The 21,927-nt window shown below is 36.9% G+C and overlaps 1 protein-coding gene across 2 annotated transcripts in view; it reads right to left on the bottom strand.

The window, feature by feature from the left end:
- The window catches only part of Filip1 (filamin A interacting protein 1), a 170,779-nt gene that overhangs the window by 7,966 nt on the left and 140,886 nt on the right, over positions 1–21,927 (bottom strand). The window contains exons 5-6 of one of the 2 annotated variants that reach the window (XM_027928252.2): positions 11,798–14,603; positions 8,828–8,885 (exon numbers count right to left, since the gene is read on the bottom strand). In XM_027928252.2, coding sequence (XP_027784053.1) covers positions 8,828–8,885; positions 11,798–14,603 — 2,864 coding nt within the window. Of the gene's footprint in view, positions 1–8,533; positions 8,886–11,797; positions 14,604–21,927 lie in introns of those variants that run through there. The other variant, XM_027928251.2, reaches the window with a different exon arrangement.

Below are 21,927 nucleotides of genomic sequence, written 5' to 3'. Positions count from 1 at the left end.
TACACATCAAGTTACAGAAAACATTTCTTCTTATATGTTCATCAATTTTGCTGGCTTATCACCTGCTTCCCATGTTCCATGGCTCCTTACCTATCAGGGTAAGAACACTGAAGAACACTGAACCAACTTAGGAATGTGTTCTTCCTCTCCACCAGCTACCAAACCTCAGCTTTGGACTTGCTTCCGTAGACAATTACTCACCTGTAAAAATGTCCTACATTCTATATACCATTTAGAAGCAGGAATACTTAGGTATTGTTTAAGTGTCTCATATCCATAAACTGCTTCAGGATTCAATCCTGTTATTATCACATTCAGAAATTAATAAGTTCTGATAAAACATCTGTTTTAAATAGGAAGTTCAATGAACTTCCCCTGTTGACTTGGACTTGCACTCCTTCTTTTGGATCCATTTCAGCTAATTAAAAATACTTCCGACAATCAGTTTTGTCATTTGCTCCAGAAAACTTTTGAACCAGATGATATAAACTCTCTTGGGGGGTCTGTACACCACCTAATAGTTTTATTTGCTTCCTTCCAAAACATTTCCTATTCCATCCTCAGTCCAAATCATACCATTACCTCCCCAGGTTCCAGGAGTTATCGATAATCACAGTTATGACTAATAACTTCTTCAGGCAAGCTAATTCTTATCTTCAGTGTAATACTATTTCCCAGATACAAGCAAGTTTGAATTGGTTCTCACATATATAACATTAACCATAAATAAAAACTAAATAGTAGAATCAGGTACAGTGGCACATACCTATAATCCTAGCTACTCAGGAGGACTGCAAGTTAGCAAAAAACCTCATCTCAAAATAAGAAATAAAAAGGGATGGGGATGTAGCTCAGTGGTGAAGAGCCCCCAGGGTTCAATCATCAGGAAAAAAAATGAGGGCAGGGGGCAGGTGTGTTAGCACACACCTGTAATTCCAGCAGCTGAGGCTGAGGCAGGAGGATGACAAGTTCAAAGTCAGCCTCAGCAACTTAGTAAGGCCCTACGCAACTTAATGAGACTCTGTCTCAAAATTTAAAAAAATTAAAAGGGCTGGGGATTTGTCTCAGTGGTTAAGCACCCCTGGGTTCAATTAAAAAAGGGGAGCAGGGGGAGTAAATAGTGAACAAATAGGTAAATATTTGCACCAAGCAGGCTCAGGTTCTACTTCTTTTGGACACAGATGCCAAATGTTTTAAATCTATCTTTAAATTTAGAACTGATTTTTGATCCTGGATTCATCGTTAATAAGATAGACATCTCTAAGCCTTAAGATTTTTCTTCCCCTTTTTAAATTTTTTTGGGGGGGGAGGTTTTCTGTTTTTCTTGAATAATTGATAATTATCCTCTTGATCTATAAGGTCTGGTTCAGCTCCAAAGAGCTCTGACTTTGCAGTTCTGCTCATGACATACACATAACATTAGCATAAGTATAGAGACTAAAAGTACTTTTACCAGAGAAGCAATTAATCTTTAGTTCTTAGGAAAAGTGTTGCAGAAGGCTCTTGTAAGCTGCTTGCTGAACAATAGAGAAGCATATCATATTATGTCTAAAGAGGAATGCCAGAATAATAAAAGATTATACTAAACCATAAGCTAAGGTAAGGTAATTTGCCTTTTAGTAGCAGAAGAGACTATCACTGCAGTCTCCTGGTTTTCACTTCTAATCTTTTCAGCCCTCTCAGTTTCTAGTCTGTTGTTGAGCAACCATCCTTCTCAGTGTTCACCTTGATATCCATCCTAAATCTAAATCCTGTTTGTTGGTGGTATTGTTTGGTCCTTTAAAATAAGACCCTCTCTCCTATTTTGGGGGACCCTTCAAGAAAGCATGACTAACCTCTGAAACTTTCCTTTTAGAAAGTGCTATTCAGGCTCCTGTAGGAAAGTCAGAGAAGGTAAGGAAAGGTCATTCATAATTCATGCTAGTATGTTTACACTTCATTTAAAGTAATAGGGCTTCCTTTGTTCATCATTTGTGTAATGGCTTCAGAGACTAGAACTCCCCAGCTCAGGACTCCTAGCTGCTTTGCATTGTTGACCTACTGCTGTGCCTTTGAAGGAAAACAGATGAAACTCATACCTTTTAGAACAAAAATACCAGGATTTCCTCGAATTCCAATTTCCCTTTGCCCCCCCCCCCCCCCCATGTTCTCATGCTTGATTTTTTAGTTCCTCCCACGACATTCTCACTGGTCTGCATTACAGACAAACGTAGGAATCAGAAACACCTTACTTGCACCACTTCCTGCCATCCTTCATCTACTAATTTGGTTTCTCTACCATCAGTGCCAAGTTTTCATAGCAATGAACAGACCTTTAAGCCCTAGGAAAGATTTTGTAATAATAGTTTATCTTCCTAGAGGAGGTGGTGTTTGTAAAAGAGACTATGAACAGAAAGGACACAGTCACCAGAAAGAAAAATAAAAGAAAAGCCAATTCGAGGAGGAGAAACAAATTGACCAATTCCATGATCCTTGCTTGCAGGGGTTCAATCAAGGGAAAGGGAAAGATGCTTAGAAGAGTAGGGAGGTAGAGAGTCCAGCCACAGGAAACAGAGTACCAACTAAGGAGCTGGCATTGTATTCTATATGCAATGAGAAAACTTTAGAGGGTACATTAGAGGAATGATATGATCAACTTGCAATTAGAAATTGGAATGAAAAATGAATGCAAAAGTTTGAGAATGGAGATTATGAGACCATTTAGGAGTATCATAGTAATACTGATGAGAAGTCATTAAAATCTCAATTCAGGCAGTGTTGGTAGAAGTGGAAAGGTGGGTTTGGCTGCTAGAGAAGTTAGGGGGTTCAGGTAAACAGGACTTTCTGATGAGTCTATTTGAGGGCTGAGGGAGAAGGAGTCTAGGTGGCTAATGAGTTCTAGCTCTGGTGACAGGGTAAGTCATTTTACTACTTCTGAGCTGGAGAATAATTTTTAAAAAAAAGTCATGAAGAAAGGAAGAAGAGATGTTAAGAATGGCTATTAGACAAGTAGAATTGGCGATAGACAATATAAAATTGGATACATAGTTGAATGGAGATAGAGGTTTAAGACTTGTGAACGTATGGGTGATAATTGAACCCATGGGTGCATATAAAATAAGAAGAGCAAGCACACAGAGTAGGAAAACAGCTTTTGATAGAGATGTAGGGAACATCTATTCTTAACATGTATGCATAAAATGAAGAATCAGAAAGGGAGACTGAGGAAGAGCACTCAGGTAAAAAGAAACCCAAAAGAAATTAGATGGCTTGATCATGAAAAGAGAAGAACATAGCCTTAAATCATTGTTACCAAGACCAGAGGATTATTTTGTGGGAAACCTAACCTAAGAAGTTCTAGACCTTGGCACAGGAATGGGCAGCATAGAACAAACGCAAGGGAGTGAAAAGTTTACACATGACTGAGATTCTCATCTTACCTCCCCTGACCTATTCCCAGCCTGCTCCAGAGAGTTCACTGAAGGATTTTTTTCTCTATATACAAACTATTGGAAGGTGCACTTCAAAATGCAAGTAGACAGGTACATAGATGAGAGAAGTAGAAGATAAGGAATCAGGAAACCTTGAATCAGCCTATGCAACAGAACAGCAACTGTGCAGCAGGCTTAGAGGACAACCAGCCTAGACTGAGGTAATAGCCAAGGGCTGCTCTAGGAAGGTCTCCAGGGGAAAATGTGAAGCTGATGTGTCTGTTTGGAAAAATTACAGATGGGTGTTTGGCAGATCTAATGGAGCATTTGGAAAAAAATAGATAGATGTATAGAAAACAAAGCAGATGAAAAAGCAGTTCTTTTGAAGAGGGAAAAGTAATAGGAGGAAGATGGCACACCCATAGTATATTACTTGGTTCAGCAAGGAAGAATATTTAACTTTACACTGTAAACATATAAAAATATAAACATATAAATGCTGGCTGCTGATTTATCAAAAATAGTGAAGTAATCATGTTGGGGAGGATGGGTAAGAGTTAAAAAAGGGGACAAATGAGAGGTCTAAATCTTATACTTTCAACATGGTAATGAGAAGACGAGATATTTAAAACCTATAAATAAAAAGAACACAAGCACATTATTTAGGAATATGAACATAAATGCCAGGAGAAACAGCTAAGAGTTGGCAATGGTTTCCTCGAGGGAAAAAACTTAGAATGTCAAGAGACAAGGTAAGGAATGTCTGTTTTCATTGTCTTTTTCCACTGGCTGATATTTTAACTACATATATAAATCCCTTTAAGAAAATTAAGGTTATGGGAGGGGGTATGGGGGTAGGAAAGGGAAGGTGGAATGAGATGGACATCATTATCCTAAGTACATATATGAAGACAAAATGGTGTAACTCTACTTTGTGTACAAACGGAGATATGAAAAATTGTGCTCTTTATGTGTAATATGAATCGTAATGCATTCTGCTGTCATATATGACAAATTAGAGTAAATTTAAAAACATGAATTCTTAGGGGGGGCAGGGTTGTGGCTCAGTGGTGGAGCGCTTACCTAGCATGTATGAGGCACTGGGTTCAATCCCCAGCACCACATAAAAAAATAAATAAAATTTAAAAAGAAAAGAAAAATAAGGTTATTGGAGAATAAATGGGAAGTATGAAAGGAGGTAGAAAATGCTAAGTGTCAATAGTTTAGCTGGCTATGGAAGGAAACAGTGATAGGATTGTACCAGTTGAAGGCAGAATTTGGCTAAAATGGAAGGTGCCAGAGCATATTTATATCCTGTGTGGAAATATCCTGTGTGAAAAGGAGAAGCTGCAACATCAGAGAGCAAAGAGATAACCAGTGATGAGACCCTGGAGGTCAAAGAGAAACACTAAACTTTATCTTTTCTGGGAAATTTTTGGACTCATTCATTCCTGTTCACTGGGAAATTCTCTCTATACCCCTCTCCTCCTTACCTCATGCTCCTCAGTCTCTCTCCACACCCCCAACCACCCTGTAGCCTCTGACACACATTTCTTTTTCTTTCTCTTTCTCTTCCTCCTCCTCTACCACTACCACCACTTCCTCCTCCTCCCCCTTCTCCTCTCTCTTCTTCTCCTCCCCCTTCTCCTCTCTCTTCTCCTCCTCCCCCTTCTCCTCTCTCTTCTCCTCCTCCCCCTTCTCTTCCTTCTTCTCCTCTTCCTCCTTCTTCCTTTTCTTGTTTTCTCTCCTTCTCCTTCTTTTCCCTAGTTCTGGGGATGGAGCCCATGGCCTTGTGCATGTTATGCAAGTGCTCTACTACTGAGATAAATCCCAGCCCACATGTGCTCTTATCTATATTCCAATCTAGAAAGTCACATTCCTTCCCCAGTATTCTGAATCTATGAGGAATTAGAAATTCAAGTCATTTTATATTCTTGGACATGTTTTCATTTCACTAAACTCATACTTTCCTCACATTATAAAACAAAACTATCTATTCATTTACTTGAACACATTCAAATAATAGATCTTGATGCATACAATAAAATCCCTAGGAAGACCCCAGTTGTTGCCCATCAACCAGCCCTCCCTGTAAATTAATGGGAATGCCAAGAGAAATTGAATAATCCTATTGAAGCAAATAACCTGAATATGAAGCTCACATATTGTCAAAACACAATAAACATTTTTATGGTTGTGGGTCATATGAGAACATTTTTGGGGAATATGTATGTGAAGTATCCACCATCATGTGCTGAAATAGTTAATACATTTAAATTATCTGAGACAAGGAAGACCAGGGTCTCCTCCGTAGCTATGTTGATTGTGCCCTGAATGTCTCTAGAAGGCACAATCAGATTGAAATCTATGGAAATGACACCTCACACCCAGCCTCTCAACCCCTGGAGTTTTTTTCAAGGTGGGATTGGAGCTGGAGCTATACACATCAGTCATGATGAGACCCCTTTAATTTTACTATACAATATATTTCAGAACAGAGAAAAAAATTAAATTTATAATCACATTCACTTTTGAAGAAGTCCATTAAACTTCATTTTAAAAACATATTCACAAATGGAAGCTGGATTTGGAGTGCATTTAATCGTCTACCTCCTATTCCCAGTAGATTTCACTTCTAATATATGGTTTAAAGCAAAGCTATCCAATGTATAGTTGGTTCTAAAATTATAAAGAAAAACTGCCATGACCATTGCTCTTTATCATTTCTGAAAGTGACTATGTATTGTTCTGCCAAGTTTTCTTAACAGTTGTAATTTGTAGGTGGCTCTATGCCAAGATCTAGATGTATAAACACTAGATGTATAAACACTGTTAAGACCTTTGGAGCATTTTTCCAGCTGATGGTATGAACTTTGAGAAGAAATGACATAGCATGGTATGAGCAGGTAAAAGCAAAGACATCAGCAAGTGACATTAAGATTTTGATAAATCACTGAAGAATGACAGGTAGAATCTAAAGGAATGCAGTATTTGGTTCTTTTGATACCCCCATTTGCTCAAACATAGTATGTCATGTTACAGTAATACTAAATACTTCACAAATACCCAGGTAGGCATTAATAAAAGCAGCAAATGTCCTTTTTTTTTGAAAGGGTTGCTTGTATACTATATGAAAGTGGAAAAATTCCCTTAAAAAATGCAAGTCAGTATTCTAAATGGAAAGTTCTCGAATTATTTAAATTTGTCTTGTCCAAAATCATATTTCTTTTTTTTTTTAGTGCCAGCTATTGAATCAGGGCCTCATGCATACTAAGCATGCATTCTACCACTGAGCTACATCCCAAACCAAAATAATAATTCTTTTTTTAAAATATTTTTTTAGTTGTTGATGGACCTTTATTTTATTTATTTATATGTGGTACTGAGAATCGAACCCAGTGCCTCACACATGCTAGGCAAGCGCTCTACCACTGAGCCACAACCCCAGCCCCAGAATCATAATTCTTAAAGTGTTTATTTTCTCAGTCTCTTTTTCCCACCCCCTTTTAAATTTTCAATCCCATTATATGGCATGTCTTTAACATGGTTGCTCAATGTTTGTTTGTTTGTTTTTTAATACCTTTATTTTTATGTGGTGCTAAGGATGGAACCCAGTACCTCACATGTGATAGGCAAGCTCTCTACCACTGAGCCACAACTTCAGCCCACTCAATGTTTTTAATACATATTCTGAGAAATGATGAATAGTAGGAAATGAATATGATTAAAGAGCCTGTGAATACTATGAGGCATCTATATCTACTACCACTACAAACAATTCAAGCGCAAGTTCTGCAAAGTATAGGAAATGTGGTGAGGAGAACACAAAGAAAAATGTGTTTGTTCATGGACTAAAAACTAATCATACATCTTTTTTTTTTTAATTACTTTTTCCCAAATATCAAGATCAGGTGCTATTCATACAATTTTGAAATTCTAACAATTCCAAAATGGAAAAACAAAAATTTGTAACTTTATAGTTATTGTACTTCTGTAAAGTTGACCTACTTAATTCCAAACTTTTGGCAAAGGTACTGTCTACATAAGACCTTAGTGTGCTAAGCTATGGGTTACTAACCTTGAGCTCATTTGTTGTTATGTGACTACAAAGCACACTGTCCACTTTAACATGGTTAGTCTCACAAATACAGTTGGAATTTGCATTCACAGTCTGTTTCATGCTTATTAAAACATGCTTAAAATTAAAGAAAATGATTCAAACATGAGAAAAACTGACAGGAATAATAATGTATTTCTCCACCCCCACCCCCCCACCCCCCCCACACACACACAAATCTTGAACTGTTTCTACATTTGTAAGTAGAGTCCACATTTAACAGAGTAAAATATTTGGACTCAATTAAGCTATGCATGATGTCATTTTTTTCTTGGCATTAATGTATCCGAATTTACTTTCTTCTATTTTCTATCCATCACAATTTCTGTTGAGCTATAAATGGTCGTTTAGCAACTCTAAAGTGCTCCACAACTTAAATCAGTCACACATTTGAATGGAGCACGAGTCTGACATTAATATTTCTAAAATTACTCTCTATGACATTCTGGGAATCTTTTGTAGGTGGCCGAAACTTCTACAATGTACACAAACACACAAGAATAAGTCAAACTCTGTTTTTAGGATTCCATAGTTCGTTTCCATTTTATTTCACATTCAAGTTCTTTCCTGAAATCATTTTAGAAGCTTTGTTTCTGCAATATTTTAGAGGTTCGAGCCCTGTGATAGCTATGCAATTCTTTTTCCAGCACACTAATTCAGTATTTGATAAAGGCAAGTGACAATTACTAAACTATGTCCTATTTTAGAGTTTTTGAAAAATAAAAAATTACCATAGAACAATACCTGTTAAATTTGGCTTATGATTAGAAATTATGTGAGTCAGCCTTTAAGAATAGGTAGTACAGTCCCCAAATTTTACTGATGAACAAACTGAGGGTTTCTTAATTGGTGGGCTAATTGATAGATCCACTTGCTAGAAGCAAAATTGAAACTAGAAGTCAGGCTCCGCCACAAGCCCAACATCCTCAACAAACCACACAGCAAACAGCAGTTTGGGTAATTACTTCTGTTCCCCAAGCATCAAAACAAATGCACAAAATAGGAAAGAAACATGGCTATTAGTTGGTTATTTTATAAACAAGGTGTTTAAAACTTAAATTAGTACATGTAAAGAGTTGGCACAAACAGATGAAGACTCATTTTCACAGCAGCAGTAGCATCTGCACAACATACCCCCTTAGCCACTGCCCTCAGCCCTTCCCCCCTCCAAGAGAGGTAGTGCTGCTGGCTGCAGATTTCTTCAGCTCTATTTTCATAGACTGAGTCTCAGCTCGAGGCTCGAATTTGGTCAGATTTCCTGCTCCTGGGGCTGCCACTACTGGCTTTCCTGCTTTCATACCTTTTGACATAGGAATGCGGGTAGGTGTAGGCCGCTGGGATGACCCATCTTGTCCTGACTGTAAGAGAAAACAGAAGGGAGATGTAAGTTTCCCCTGAACATGCCATCCATTTGAATGTCACAAGACTCTTGACACACAGAAACACCCACAGGTGACAACCCTTCCCCAGAAGAAAAAAAAAAAAAAGGAGTTTAAGAAACTTGGAATTGGTATCTATTTGCTCTGGTTATGTCCTTTTTTCCTCTCTAGAAACATCTATGTTGAATAATCTTCTCTTTTTAAGTACTACCCTACCTCCTCTATCCTTTCTGAAGATGGCCTTAAGGTCCATTTCATGGCAAAAATATCGGCCACCAGGTATAAACTCAGGCAATTTTACTTGTACTGTTCCACAAATTATCTCCACTCTCCCTTCTTCCCTCCATTTCAGATGAAGCAGCTCTCCTCTCACTCCTTATGACTTCAGGTGACTGTCATTTTTCATTGTCATTGCTGACCTTAAAATCCTAACACTCTCTTGTTTGGATTTCTTATGTGAGTCTCACCAGTTCATCTCCTGTCTCTGATGATTTCTTTTCGATCTCTTGCTGGCTCCTTGTTCTACCTTGTCTGCCTTCTAAATGTGAGTGTCATCATGTCCTATTCTCAGCCATTTCTAAGTTTTACACTCACCCTTAGAATCCCCTTAGTTTGTCCCAGTATGTCCAAGTACTAGAACCTCAAGCCTTCAATTCTCTCTTGAAATGCAGATCTGTATTTCCAGCTACTTACTGGAAATTTACAGCATCCCCCAGTCATCTAAAAATAACATGTCTCAAACATTGCTTATCCTCTTCTTCAAAGAGTTAGTCTCCCTATGCTGCTCATCCAAGACATCCAGACAACCAAACCAGAAACCTCAGAGCCACCCTCTATATTCAATTTGTCATGAAATCTTTTCAATTCTATCTTCAGTATATCTCTGTCCTCATTTTCACTTCAAGTCATCTCTTGCCTAGAGAATTGCAGTAGCATTGCCTTTAGCAGCCATCCCCTCCAATTTATCTTTTAAATAGTTTTCTAGACAAGTCTTTCTCAAATAATGTAATGTTTTTCATGATCATAACCCTTTCAATGGCTCCCCTTTGCCACTCCATGAAATTAAATATCAATTTCATAAAACACATCTGTGCCTTCAATATCTGACCCAAGTGTACTTTTCCATTTTCTGCACTTGGATTTTCTCTATGCTCCCAGCACAGTGGGATGCTCAATATTTCCCAAAAATGCCAGGCTGCTTCACATCCTAATGCCTTTGCACATACTGTTCTGCCTTCATATTCCTATTATTTTCCTTCTTGAAAATCCCACCTTATCTGTGAAGACTTCTCTGGTGGGTCCTTTGGGTATACCTGTTTCAGAACCACTAAGTAAGTTCCAGTCCTGCCTCTCCCACTCAGTCAAGTACTTCTAAAGTCCTCTTCACATGCCAACACCTAATACCATGGTCAAAGCATAGCTGACACTCAACAAATGTGGAATGAACAAGTGCACACATGAACTAGCCTGATGACATTTTCAAAGGGGTGTCCTAAACCTTTTGTTGTCCTTGCTCTAATGGGATCTGGTATACCTAAAATAAATGGGCTACAATTCAGACCTTTAGAAATCTTAGGCAACTGTTTTGAAATCCTATTTATGTATTGGGTTTAATAGGTGGTCCAAAATGTTGCTACAGAAGGTAAGGCTATCCTGATAGGATACTCAAAATAGGAATGAGATGTTACAACAGAAAATCTACTTCAAATTACAATAATTTACATCCCCACAACGTTTTTATAAAATGCAGCAGAAAGAAGCAAGACCCTACATAACCAAACTATGCTCTGTGTTGCCTAAAAAGCAGTCCTAAATCATTTGAGAAGGGCAAATAATTTTGAATGCTATTTGGCTTCTGTAGAGCCAGTAATGAAAAGCTTTACTGGCAAAGCAATTAGTAATTCACACTTTGAAGTCTGTCTTGAGTCTGAATTTTGGCAAAGAGAATTAATGTAAATTATATTGAGCATTTAGGGAAATAAGCCACAGTTTCTATATTTAAATCATGACTTTCCTGTCTTTAAGAGATTTCAATATATGCTATAGAATTTGTTCAAAATTCCGAGCCTAGAGATCATAATTTCTAGTCTATTAGCTTAAATTAATATCTAAATAATTCATGCTCTTCTATAAGAATCTTGTCCCCAATAAATAAAGACAATTACTGGAAGTATTTTGAAAAATATAACTTCTTTTTAAGCCCTAGTGTTTGCACTTTGAACATTTTTTAAAATAATCATTCCTGCTAGTTATCGAATAAATATTTATAAAGTGCCTGCTCTCTGCAAGGTAGTTCTTTTTTTTAATAATTAAACACCAAATTTTAATTATTTTTCAAAATATGTATCTGTTTTCTACTATCAAGAAAAAAAGGTAATTCTTAATCATATAAAAATCACTTTTTTTCCTTTAAAAAAAGTTTTTTATATCAAAATATTTTAATCTTATTTTGTGAATAAAGCATGGCTATGACCATACACAATCACATATAGTATATTTTAGGTTTTAGAAATATAACCTAGGAACTGTTTTAGTTCTTCTTGAATATTGACTGTTTCCTCCTGTCATCATTTTAAAAAGTATTTTAAACATAAAAATCAAATTTTAAACCTCAGGATTACCCTGTGCTGCCATTTCAAAGAGCCCATCTTTGCAAGTATTTGAAGTGTCTCCACAATTTACATGAATAAATGAAAATTTCCCTCAAAATTGGCCCAATTTATCAAAATATTAGATTGCTTAATTTTCATCTATCAGTGTAGATGGTGCTACAGGAAACATCAGTGAGTGGGGGAGGTACACGGCTTTGATTTATTGTGGGTGCTGAGTTAGTCTCACTCCTTACTTCTCCATCCTCCTCTGGCCAGGGCTTTGGAACCTCTTATACTCACCACTGACTGGGTTCCTCGAGTAGATGAAGTTGTGACTGGTGTTATGGTGATGGTGCTCGTCACTTTGCTCGCACCAGGTCGTGAAGAGAGATGGTTCCTGGGAGAGCGAAGGACAGTGCCAGTGGAAACCTCCTTTTCAGCTGTCACGTTGACTGGCCGAACAGTAATAACTGGACTAGCTCCTTCAGCTGAAGTCCCAGGGGATCGTTTAAACTGGGAACCTAAGTGAATGTGAATCTTATTGTCTTCCGTGGTTATGATATTGGCATTGGAATTGTATTTTCGTACTGGAGGTGGAACAGTCTGTTTTTCGGGGGTGACTTTAAGGATAGTCCTTCCCATGGGCATTTCCTGGGATTCTGGAGAAACTGCAATTTCGGCTGGCGCTGCAGAAGTAGACACCGTCATTATCTGAATGGGGGATGTGGGCCTGTCTGCAAACGTGCCTCTTCCACTTTCTGGGGTTTTCTCTCTGGAAAACGTCGTAATTGTGACTGGGGACATGGCTCTTTCTGGGCCAAGAGTAGGTTCTGCACTTTTTGTTTTTTGAGACATAACATTTGGTGATGGAATAATGGTTATCCTTGGTTTCTGATTCCCTAATGTAGGAATGACGGTGGTACTAGAAAAAAATTCTTCAGATGTGGGACTGGTTATCTCCAAAGTGGCAGTACTGTTCTCGTGATCTGGTGTCACTCGGATATGCAAGGGCTGGCCCTGCTTTGGTGAAAGAACTAGTTCTCCTGGGTGCCCGGAAGTGGAATTCGTTCGAGGCCCTTTCTCCTGCGTGATTGATGGGCCGTTTTCCCTTTTTCTCATCCACGGAATCCACGACTTTCTCATAGTGAGCTCATTTGCTGCTGGAGGATACCTGTCTAGGACAGAGGATCGTTCCATGGGCTTTTTCAGTCCTACCTGTCGAAGATTGCTCATGATGTGATTTTCTTCTTGGAAGGATTTTCGTATGAATACAGCCGGCGTTTCTTCCTCAGCTGCCTCGCTGCCCACGGCCTCTGTCTGCACCCCGGTGGACGTCACAGGCACATCCACCATTCTTCTCCCATTCACGCTGGGTCTGAGAGCGCGGCTGTACCGCTTAGAAAGCTCCAACTCTTTGGTCAGATTGAGGACCTCCTGCCCCATGTTTTTGTTCTTATTTTCTTCCTCCATAAATCTTTGTTGAAGGACTGAATAATCTACTTGGAGCTGAGAAAGCTGATCTTCTTTGTTCATTAACTCGTGAATTTTCTCTTTGAGAGCTTGTACCTCGGCTTTCAAATCTCTACTCTTAGCCTCTTCCAATCGAAATCGGTGTCTCAGCTCAGCTTCCTGGCTCACAGCCTCCCCTTTCTCTATTGCTTTGTTCTTGGCAATTTGGTGCTTGATCTCCTCTAACTGCTGAGAGAGGAAGTTAGCTTTATCCTGCTCAGTTCTGAATTTCTGCTCCAACTGATCATACTCATCCTCTGTCTTCATCAGATCCCCTTCCACTACTTCCAACTGTTGGAGACGCTTCTTCAGCCTCTCAATTTCAAGGGTTAGTTCCTTAATCTTATTATCTTCTGGGCAGGTGAGCTCAGGTCCTTTTCGAGACCTTCCTCTTGTTATTTCTCTTTCCACTTCTTCCATACCATCAAGTCTCTTCTTTAACAAATCAACGCTGCAGCTTAATTCAGAGGATTTTTCTTCTTCACTTTTCAGTTTACCTATCAACTCATCTCTCTCCTTTGTCAAAGTGTACACCTTTTCCTCCATTTCAGATTTCAGTTTTAAAAGTTTCTTACTTTCTTCGATTAATTTTTCAGTTACATCCATAACTTTGCCTTGTTCCACCTTAAAATTTTTATTGAGTCCATCCACTTTTCTCTCTTCTTGCTTTATTTTTTCCATCATATTTTTCCTTTCATCAACCAGCATCACTGTAAATGACTTCAGCTTTGTGAGATCATCTTTGAGGCTCAATTCTGCCTTTTCCAGTCTACTTTCAGAACACTCAAGTTCTTTAACTCGACTTTTAACTACCTCCAATTCATTTAGCAGGTCTTTGGTTAAATTCTTTTCTTTCTCCAGATTTAAGTGTAGCTGGGAACATTCAGATTTACTCTTGCTAAATGCTTCTTCCAGTTTCTCCAGTTCAGACATTCTCTTCTGTAACTTCTCAACTTCAAGTTTGAGCTCCTTACTATGGTGTTCTTCCTCTTGCAGTTTCTTCCTCAGTTCCCTGCACTGGGATTCAGTTTTCGTGATTTCTTCATCTTTACCCTCCATTTCCAGCACACGCTTTCGGAGATTTTCCACTTCTGCCATGAGGCTGGAGTTTCCACATTCCCCTTTGGCAATTTTATCTCTCAATTCCTGAAGTTCTTCCTCTGCCTTTTGAAGATTTTTATTGGTCTCTTCTAGCTCCTCAATTCTTTGAGATAAGCCAACCAGCTTCAGTCTAAGTTGCCTGTTGTGAGACTCTTGGTTAGCCAATTTAGCATTCATCTCTTCATGCTCTTGAGAAAACCTAGAAGCCTTGTGTTCAAAGTCCACTTCTAACTTGAGCAGTTTCTGTCTGTCTTCTTTGGATTTGGAAGTAATGGCTTTGAGCTTTTCTTCTTCTTCCCTCAGTTTCTGAGTAAGATCCTGTACCTTCTGGCTTTGCAGGCCAAGTTGTTCAATGTGCATTTGTCTTTCATCCACCAGCATGAGTGCAAAGGACTTGAGTTTGACAAGCTCATCTCTTAGTTTATTGAGACGCTTAGCATTTTCCTTTTCTTTGCGGGCTTGGTAAGCCTTTTCTTGTTCAAGGAGCTTTTTCAACCTAGAAAACAAAATATATCTATATATTAAAAGATTAATCAACAAATAGATTTATCTTAGTTATTAAATAAAAAAACAAAATATTACCACAATAAATCCCTTATAAACAGCTGTAATATCAACTACAAGTAGCCATTAATGAAACTGATTAGAAAAATCAGGAGACTGGTTACCTTTAGAGAGGGTAGTAACTCAAAAGGGGCCTGAGTTTGTTTCATTATTTACACGCTGGTTATAGAGGATTGTTCAGTTTATGAAATTTCATAAGCTAAACACTTAAATACCTTCCACATGAATTATTTAATAACTATTAAGTAAAATAAAAGTTGTGCAATAATAATGACTATTATATGTATTATATGCCTTCTGTATTCTAGGCAGTAATATCTACTTTATTCTCACAACTCTGTGAGATATGTGTTGCTACCATCATTCTCAGAGGAAAATGAGCCGTGGGATTATCCATATATCACACAGTTAGTCAGCAACAGTGCTGGGATACCAACTCAGCCAGTAGGGCTCCAGAATCCTTACTTATCTCTGCATCATTCAACTCCAAGAGAAAATTTTACTTAAGTGAAAGAGAAGATCCAGAAAAGAAGAACTTTTGAGTTTTATTTTTTAAACCCTTAAAATAAATTATGCAGCTATCTATGTGATAGGGACAAAGCAAGACAGACCATCTGACACACAAAAAAATGATCTACATAAGTTGATTTTAGTTGACATCAGAACTGGCAAAGGATTTGGTCTCAGTTTTCTGATTTAAACAAATTTTCTTAATAAAGAACTAGGTCAAGAGGAAAACTGAATCAGTACAAAAATGTGGTAGTTGTAGGAATCGTTATGTTTCATATGTATGAAATGCATTTTCTCTATGATGTATGTAAATAGCTTTAAAAACAAGGAAATATGTATGCCAGAGAAACTATTTACCATTCTTGTGTTGGTCATTTAACTTGTATCAGATTTTTCTTTTCTTTTTTCTTTTTTTTTTTTTTTTGTACCAGGGAATGAACCCAGTGGGGCTTAACCACTAAGACAGATCCTCAGCCATTTTTATATTTTATTTTGAGACAGGCTGTCAGTTGCTTAGGGCCTCACTAAATTCCTATACTGGCTTTAAACTCACGATCCTCCTGCTTCAACCTCCCAAGCTGCTGGGATTACAGGTGTGTGCCACTACACCCGGCTTGTATCAGTTTTTAATAGTTTTCTTTATATACCCACAGAAATGTATCTACCAGCCAATGGTGGCTCATACCTGTAATTCCAGTGGCTCTGGAGGTTCACTGAGGCCAGAGAATTTCGAGTGCAAAACCAGCCTCAGCAATTTAGCAAGGCCCTTAACAGCTTAGCAAGACCCTGTCCCAAAATAAAAAAATTTTAAAAAGGATTGGAGATGTGGCTCAGTGGTTAAGCACCTTGGGTGTGTGTGTGTGTGTGTGTGTGTGTATGTATATTATATATATAATATATTTTATATATATCATATATTAGAGTAAGAATGCATCTCAGTACTTAATGTTTATAAGTTATAAACAACCACTAATCTGTATCTATTAGTTTTATATATATTTTATTTTTTTAATGTACTTCACACCTTTATTATTTGAATTGATTCATTCCACACTTATGACTATATTAACTGTTAGTCAAGTAAATATTATTTATCTCACATTGCATTATGTAAGAAATGATTGGATATAGCTATAGATGATATTTATAATTAGAGCCATTTCCAGATAATTACCATAGAAATGATTCTCATGATGTCATTAAGATTTTTTATAGAATTTGTTTTATAGAACATATGCTGTAGCTAAATATCTCTTAATTAAACACAGCTTCCAAAAATCATTATGACTTCTTCTCTAAAATGAAAGGGAAAGATAGTTTTCAAATCCTATAAACTCACATGAACAATACTGTAATAGCTTAATTAAGTGTTGTTCTTACATATGTTAAAGAGCACTTTATTAATCATCTTATTACATGGAGGAATAGAGTGACTTAAATATTATAGAAACCATAAAATTGGTTAGTAATAAGGCTGAAGGAGGTGAAAGCAAAATGGGGAAGATGAGAAAAAGGGAGCTGACATTTTCAGGTGGCATTGGGGGCTACTGACAAGAAAATCTGTCTCCGGGGAACAGATTTTTCAGGTCCTAGAGAATTTCTAGTCTTAATATTATTCAAGAGGCTCTTAAAAGCTCATTCGAAACTCTAATTTTGGCTAATACTTAATTCTAAATAAATAAATAAAGGATAAAAAGAAATTTCCCTATATGATATGTTAAGTGCCTTATTATTTCACTTAATTTTCACAATAATCCTTTAAGCAAGGCAATACTGTACCATTTTGTAATAAGGGATATCATTGGATTTAATTAAAGGAACATAGCTATGAAGAGCAGATTGGGATTTTGTATCATTCCCTGGTACAAAAAAAAAAAAAAACCTGTATATTTGAACAAATATTGTTTGTTCCTAACAATGCTATTCCTCAAATAGATATGTTTGCTAGACAGTTCACATCTACAATACTTAGGTTAACTTCATCTTGCATGGTTCAATCTATCTTAGATTTGTCAAGATCCCCTTTGGACTCTTTTCATACAACATTTCAGCTTATTCCTAGCATTGTGTCACTGGTCAAATGACCCCAATCATTAATAACAAGACAGGTCAATGCACAGAGCCCTCAAAACACTCTCAAGATCTCCCTCCTGCTGACATCAATCCATTCAGTAGCATGGATGAAGTCATTCAATTAGCTGTTGAGCCCACTGGACTATTCATTCTTTACTTCTTCAGAGCTCCCAATCTTCCCTTGTGAACCTGTTCTAACTACATCTTCCTCATGGCAATCAAATACAACCAGTCCTTCCTGTTGCTTATGTTCTGAATTTAAAGTCATTGTTGAGTCCTTTATTTATCTCACATCCCTACATTTAGTTTCTCAACAAATTATGTCAATTCTATCATCAAATTACATCCCCAAATCAATTACTTCTCACCTCCTCCATTCCTATCACCCTGGCCCAAGCCACCATTGCTAAAGCCCCCTAATCTGACTCCCAGCTTCTACTCCTGCCCTTCAGTGTTTTATCTTCCCAAAAGCCTGGATGATCCTAAAGTGAAAGAAAAAAACAGGGGGGGGGGCAAATTAGATCATATCAATCTGCTTAGAAATGGAAGGAGAAACAGGAAAATGGATATAGAAAACATGCAGAATTGGATCAATATTTTAATGATATTAAACACACACAAGAGCTATTAACATGCTTCCTCTTAATTTAAAGCTCTTTGGTTTTTCTTTTAGCCACAGTTCAGTTAATAAAGAAAAAACTGATAGTATGCCAGTATTAATAAATGAAAAAGTAATTATACAATACTACAAAATAATGGATGTAGATACTGCTCATCAATGTCTTTGAAAAGGAGACCTCCAGACATTATATACATATGTACCCATCTCCACCCATAAAATATTCTTGCCAAAAAAATTAGACCTGATCATATCAAGCTGTAACTAATTAGCTATAACTAATTACTAGATTAGTTATAGTATTAGTAATTAACTGTAACTAATTACTAGATTATAGGAAAGAGAGGGTCAAGAAACTGCTAAATGACATAACCATTATGAATCAGAAAAATACAAAATGTGGGCAACTGCACATCATGAACAACCTAGTTTCTTCAATAAATACATTGCAGGATGAACAAAGAGCAGGGCTGAGGATCTATAAATTAGAAATTTAGAAGACATATCAACCAATTATCTTTTGGATTCTTATGCACACTTTTTAAAATGATACAATTGGAAAATGTATGTTAAGGAATTATTAAATTTTAGGTTTGATAATGAATTGTAACAATATTTTAATGTCTTTTAGAAATACATATTGAAATATTTGCGAATCAAATGATTTATCTGGGATTTATATCAAAATAATCCAAGGGAATGGGAATAGATGAAATTAGACTGATCATGAGTTAATTACCGAAGCTAAGTATTGCCTGAGTCATTTATTTCCCTTTATGATAGGAGATGTTGTTATTGAGTCGTTTATTTCTCTTTGTGATAGTTCATTATACTTTTCCATCTTTGTAAATGTTTGAAATTTTCCACAATGAAAAATTTTTAATCCCCTTTTGGAATCTTCAACTTTCTTCTCTCCCCCAAGTCTCAGCTCCTTTGGTCTCTGGCCACATTACTACTTATCTTACAGTGTTGTGTAACTCTCAAGTTTGTCTGTGATTGTTAGTGATTCTTTCATTCCTTCCCATGTTTACAAAATTGACTTTGTAGAGACTCTTACTTTTTCTTCCTTATTGGAATTCATTTGATGCTTAGTCAAATTTATGTTAGAGAAAATATCCTTACTATGTTCTGTTCTACAGATACTTGTTAATATCTCTTTCCTTTTAAAAGTCTAAGGTCAAACTTTTGGGTGGAAGAAAGAGGAAGTAAGAGTTTTTTAACCTTATCCGAATGTTGCATTTTTTTGATGACCACCATACTTGGAACAGTTGTCCATCTGTGTTCCTTAAGCTTCAGGGGTGCACACTTTCCTCTAGTCATACCCACTTCTCTTCTTTGGAAAGCAATTGGTGGGAGATTTTATGAATCTATCTCCCCAACATTCTTGATACTTCCACTTTTTAATCATTTCTCCACATTTGTCAGCATTAGTCCCAGAAAAGCAATTGTGTCTTTGCTTCCTTAATATGTTGTCACTTGTCATCATCCTAATCCATCAGACCCCATTTTGATATACTGATGTCACTGAAAAGTCATCCTAGGCTTATTTCTCAGCCAGTCCATACCAATTTCCATTCTCAGCACACTGTTCTTCAATCCTGGTATGTATGTTTCTCTGTCTTTTGAGAAAGGGGACAGGTTAAAACTAGAAAGGGCATGACAGTAATTAAAGATGAATGAACCTCAAAAGAGGCAAGCTTGCATGCAATTTGAAGTCTTCAGTCACAATGAATTTTCTCCCCACTAGAACACAGTGCAAAGCTAAGCAGCTTGTTGACATGATAGGACATGGTTTTATCAAATCACTCAGGAAGAAGTAATACTTTTTAATAAATCATCTCTGTTCCTCAAGGTAGTGACTTTTATAATAATTATCCAGAAATTATCTAATATCCCCAATATATTGTGCAGGGCTAAACTTAAGGAGAGATGGATGAGTCTCAGTTGTTTAGCTGCAGAGTCAGATCCTATTTTTATTTGAAATTTTGATATTTTCCTTTAATTCTAACTTTTTAAAATAGCACATTAAAATATATCTTGACTACTGACTCTTTTGGCATCCCCTTAAATTTGTATCCCAGGTGCGAGTCTCACTGTATCACCCTAGTTGCAATCTGATTACTGGGTGCTAAAGAATAATTGTGTGTGTGTGTTTGTATTTAAAGAAGTGGTAGATCCTTCATAATAGGACGTAAACTTTTTAAGTTTGTTTTTGTTTTACATTTCTAGAGTAGTGAGGATGAGTTTACAAAAGCCATTATGCACTTTTTCCTCTTCCCCTCTTGTGAATACCAATGGTATTTTAGAGTATCTGATCTAAATTTTTTTTTACCTTAGCCCCAAGCCAAGGGGGCAGAAGGCCTCTCACACCCTTTCCCACTTTGAAAAGAAACTTGGTGTTACAAAAGTGAAAGACAAGACAATAAAACTAGTCAAATTGTTGCCAGTAGCTTTTGTGAACTGCTTTCACTTCATCAGAGATGACCTTGCAATTATATTCGTGATTTTACATTATAGAATAATATCCTAAAAAAAATAAATAAATAAATAAAATAAAACTAAAAAAAAAAATAGAATAATATCCTGTAAATTTTAAAATAATCCAATGATGTCATTACATTTGCTTCATTAGCATAGTCCAAGTAATGCAAATACCAAACACATCAGAATCTCAGGCAGATTATCACAAATGAAGTTTTACTCTTCATCTGATTTTAGGGGAATTATATATAATTCTGCTCTGAAATAGGCATATTAATGACATAGGTCTCATTGAAAATTATAAACAAGGTTATGCATTATGGACCTTTTGTGGTTAGCCCAATAACTCATCCAAAACTGAACTGATTATGAAGTTAAACCCATAGCAATTTATCTTTAAAATGCACAGATGGCAGCAAATGAAAACCAAAAAAAGCTCATGGCTAATAACAAATTATCCTTGATGAAGATTATGAGATTTACTATTACCAGTTGAGAGCACGTTCCATAGATGTTTGCAAACAGTGGGTGGCAGCCAGACTCCATTGTAAAATACTAATTTAGTCCTCAAGAAAGTCTAGTAACATGCTGATTTAAATTGATAAATGCCATATTTAAAATTAAATCAATTAGTATTCTGCTAGTAAATAGCTCTTCATCATAGTAAAAATGTCTAGGGAATAGGTAGTTATTTTCTCATATAAAACCATAGAAATTGTTAGCCTATTCTGATTGTTTGCTGTCAATCAAGAGGCTAGTGATAAAAAAAGATATATTAGAAGATAATGTAAAAAACTGCCATTTAAATACAGCTTTAAGTATAGACTACTGAGGGACACCCAAGTGTGGGGATGTGCATGGAGGAAGTCCTTGCTAGGGGTTTTTGCAACTATTCCCAATACTCATGCTATCAAGGTACAGCCCATAAGGCACCTTTGTGAGAGTTGGATAAAGGTCCCCTTTCTGTGGAACTAGTTTCAGGTTGGGGTATCTTGGGTGATGTACTGAATTAAAACTGAATTTCAACTCCTATCTTTCAGATTCAGGAGGTCTGACAAGCTACCACCTATAAAACTGCAGTGGACTGAATACTTGTATAATACCTCCCGAAATTCAAAAATCCTAATCCTCAATGGAATGGTATTAGAAAGTGGGCCATTGGGAGGTGACCAGGTTATGAGGGTAGAGTCCTTATGAATGGGATTAGTGCCCTTGAAAAAGGGACCCTCAGTGGATACAAAGAAAAAAGAGTCATCTAAAACCAGGAAGAGGGCCCACATCAGAATCTGACCATGCTGGCACCCTGGTGTTGGACTTTCAGCCTCCAGAACTGTGAGAAAAACATTTCTGTTTATAAGTCACCCGTCTATGTTATAGCAGGTTGAACTGACTGGACAACAGTACACAAGAGTCCTACTGGCTTCTTTCTCATCCTTCCAACTTCAGTTTGTATATGCTTCCCCACACATTATTAACAAAAATGAAATAAATGTCTTTTGTTGTTTCCATATTTCCTAAATCATTCAAAGTCCTTTACAGACATTTTCACATTGGTCCAATGAATAGTTTTAAA

This window comes from Marmota flaviventris, chromosome 6 (genome assembly GCF_047511675.1).
Source record: "Marmota flaviventris isolate mMarFla1 chromosome 6, mMarFla1.hap1, whole genome shotgun sequence".
In the NCBI taxonomy this organism is placed as follows: domain Eukaryota; kingdom Metazoa; phylum Chordata; class Mammalia; order Rodentia; family Sciuridae; genus Marmota; species Marmota flaviventris.
The sequence above is the reverse complement of the archived record's forward strand: the minus strand, read 5'-3'. Positions and strand labels throughout refer to the sequence as shown.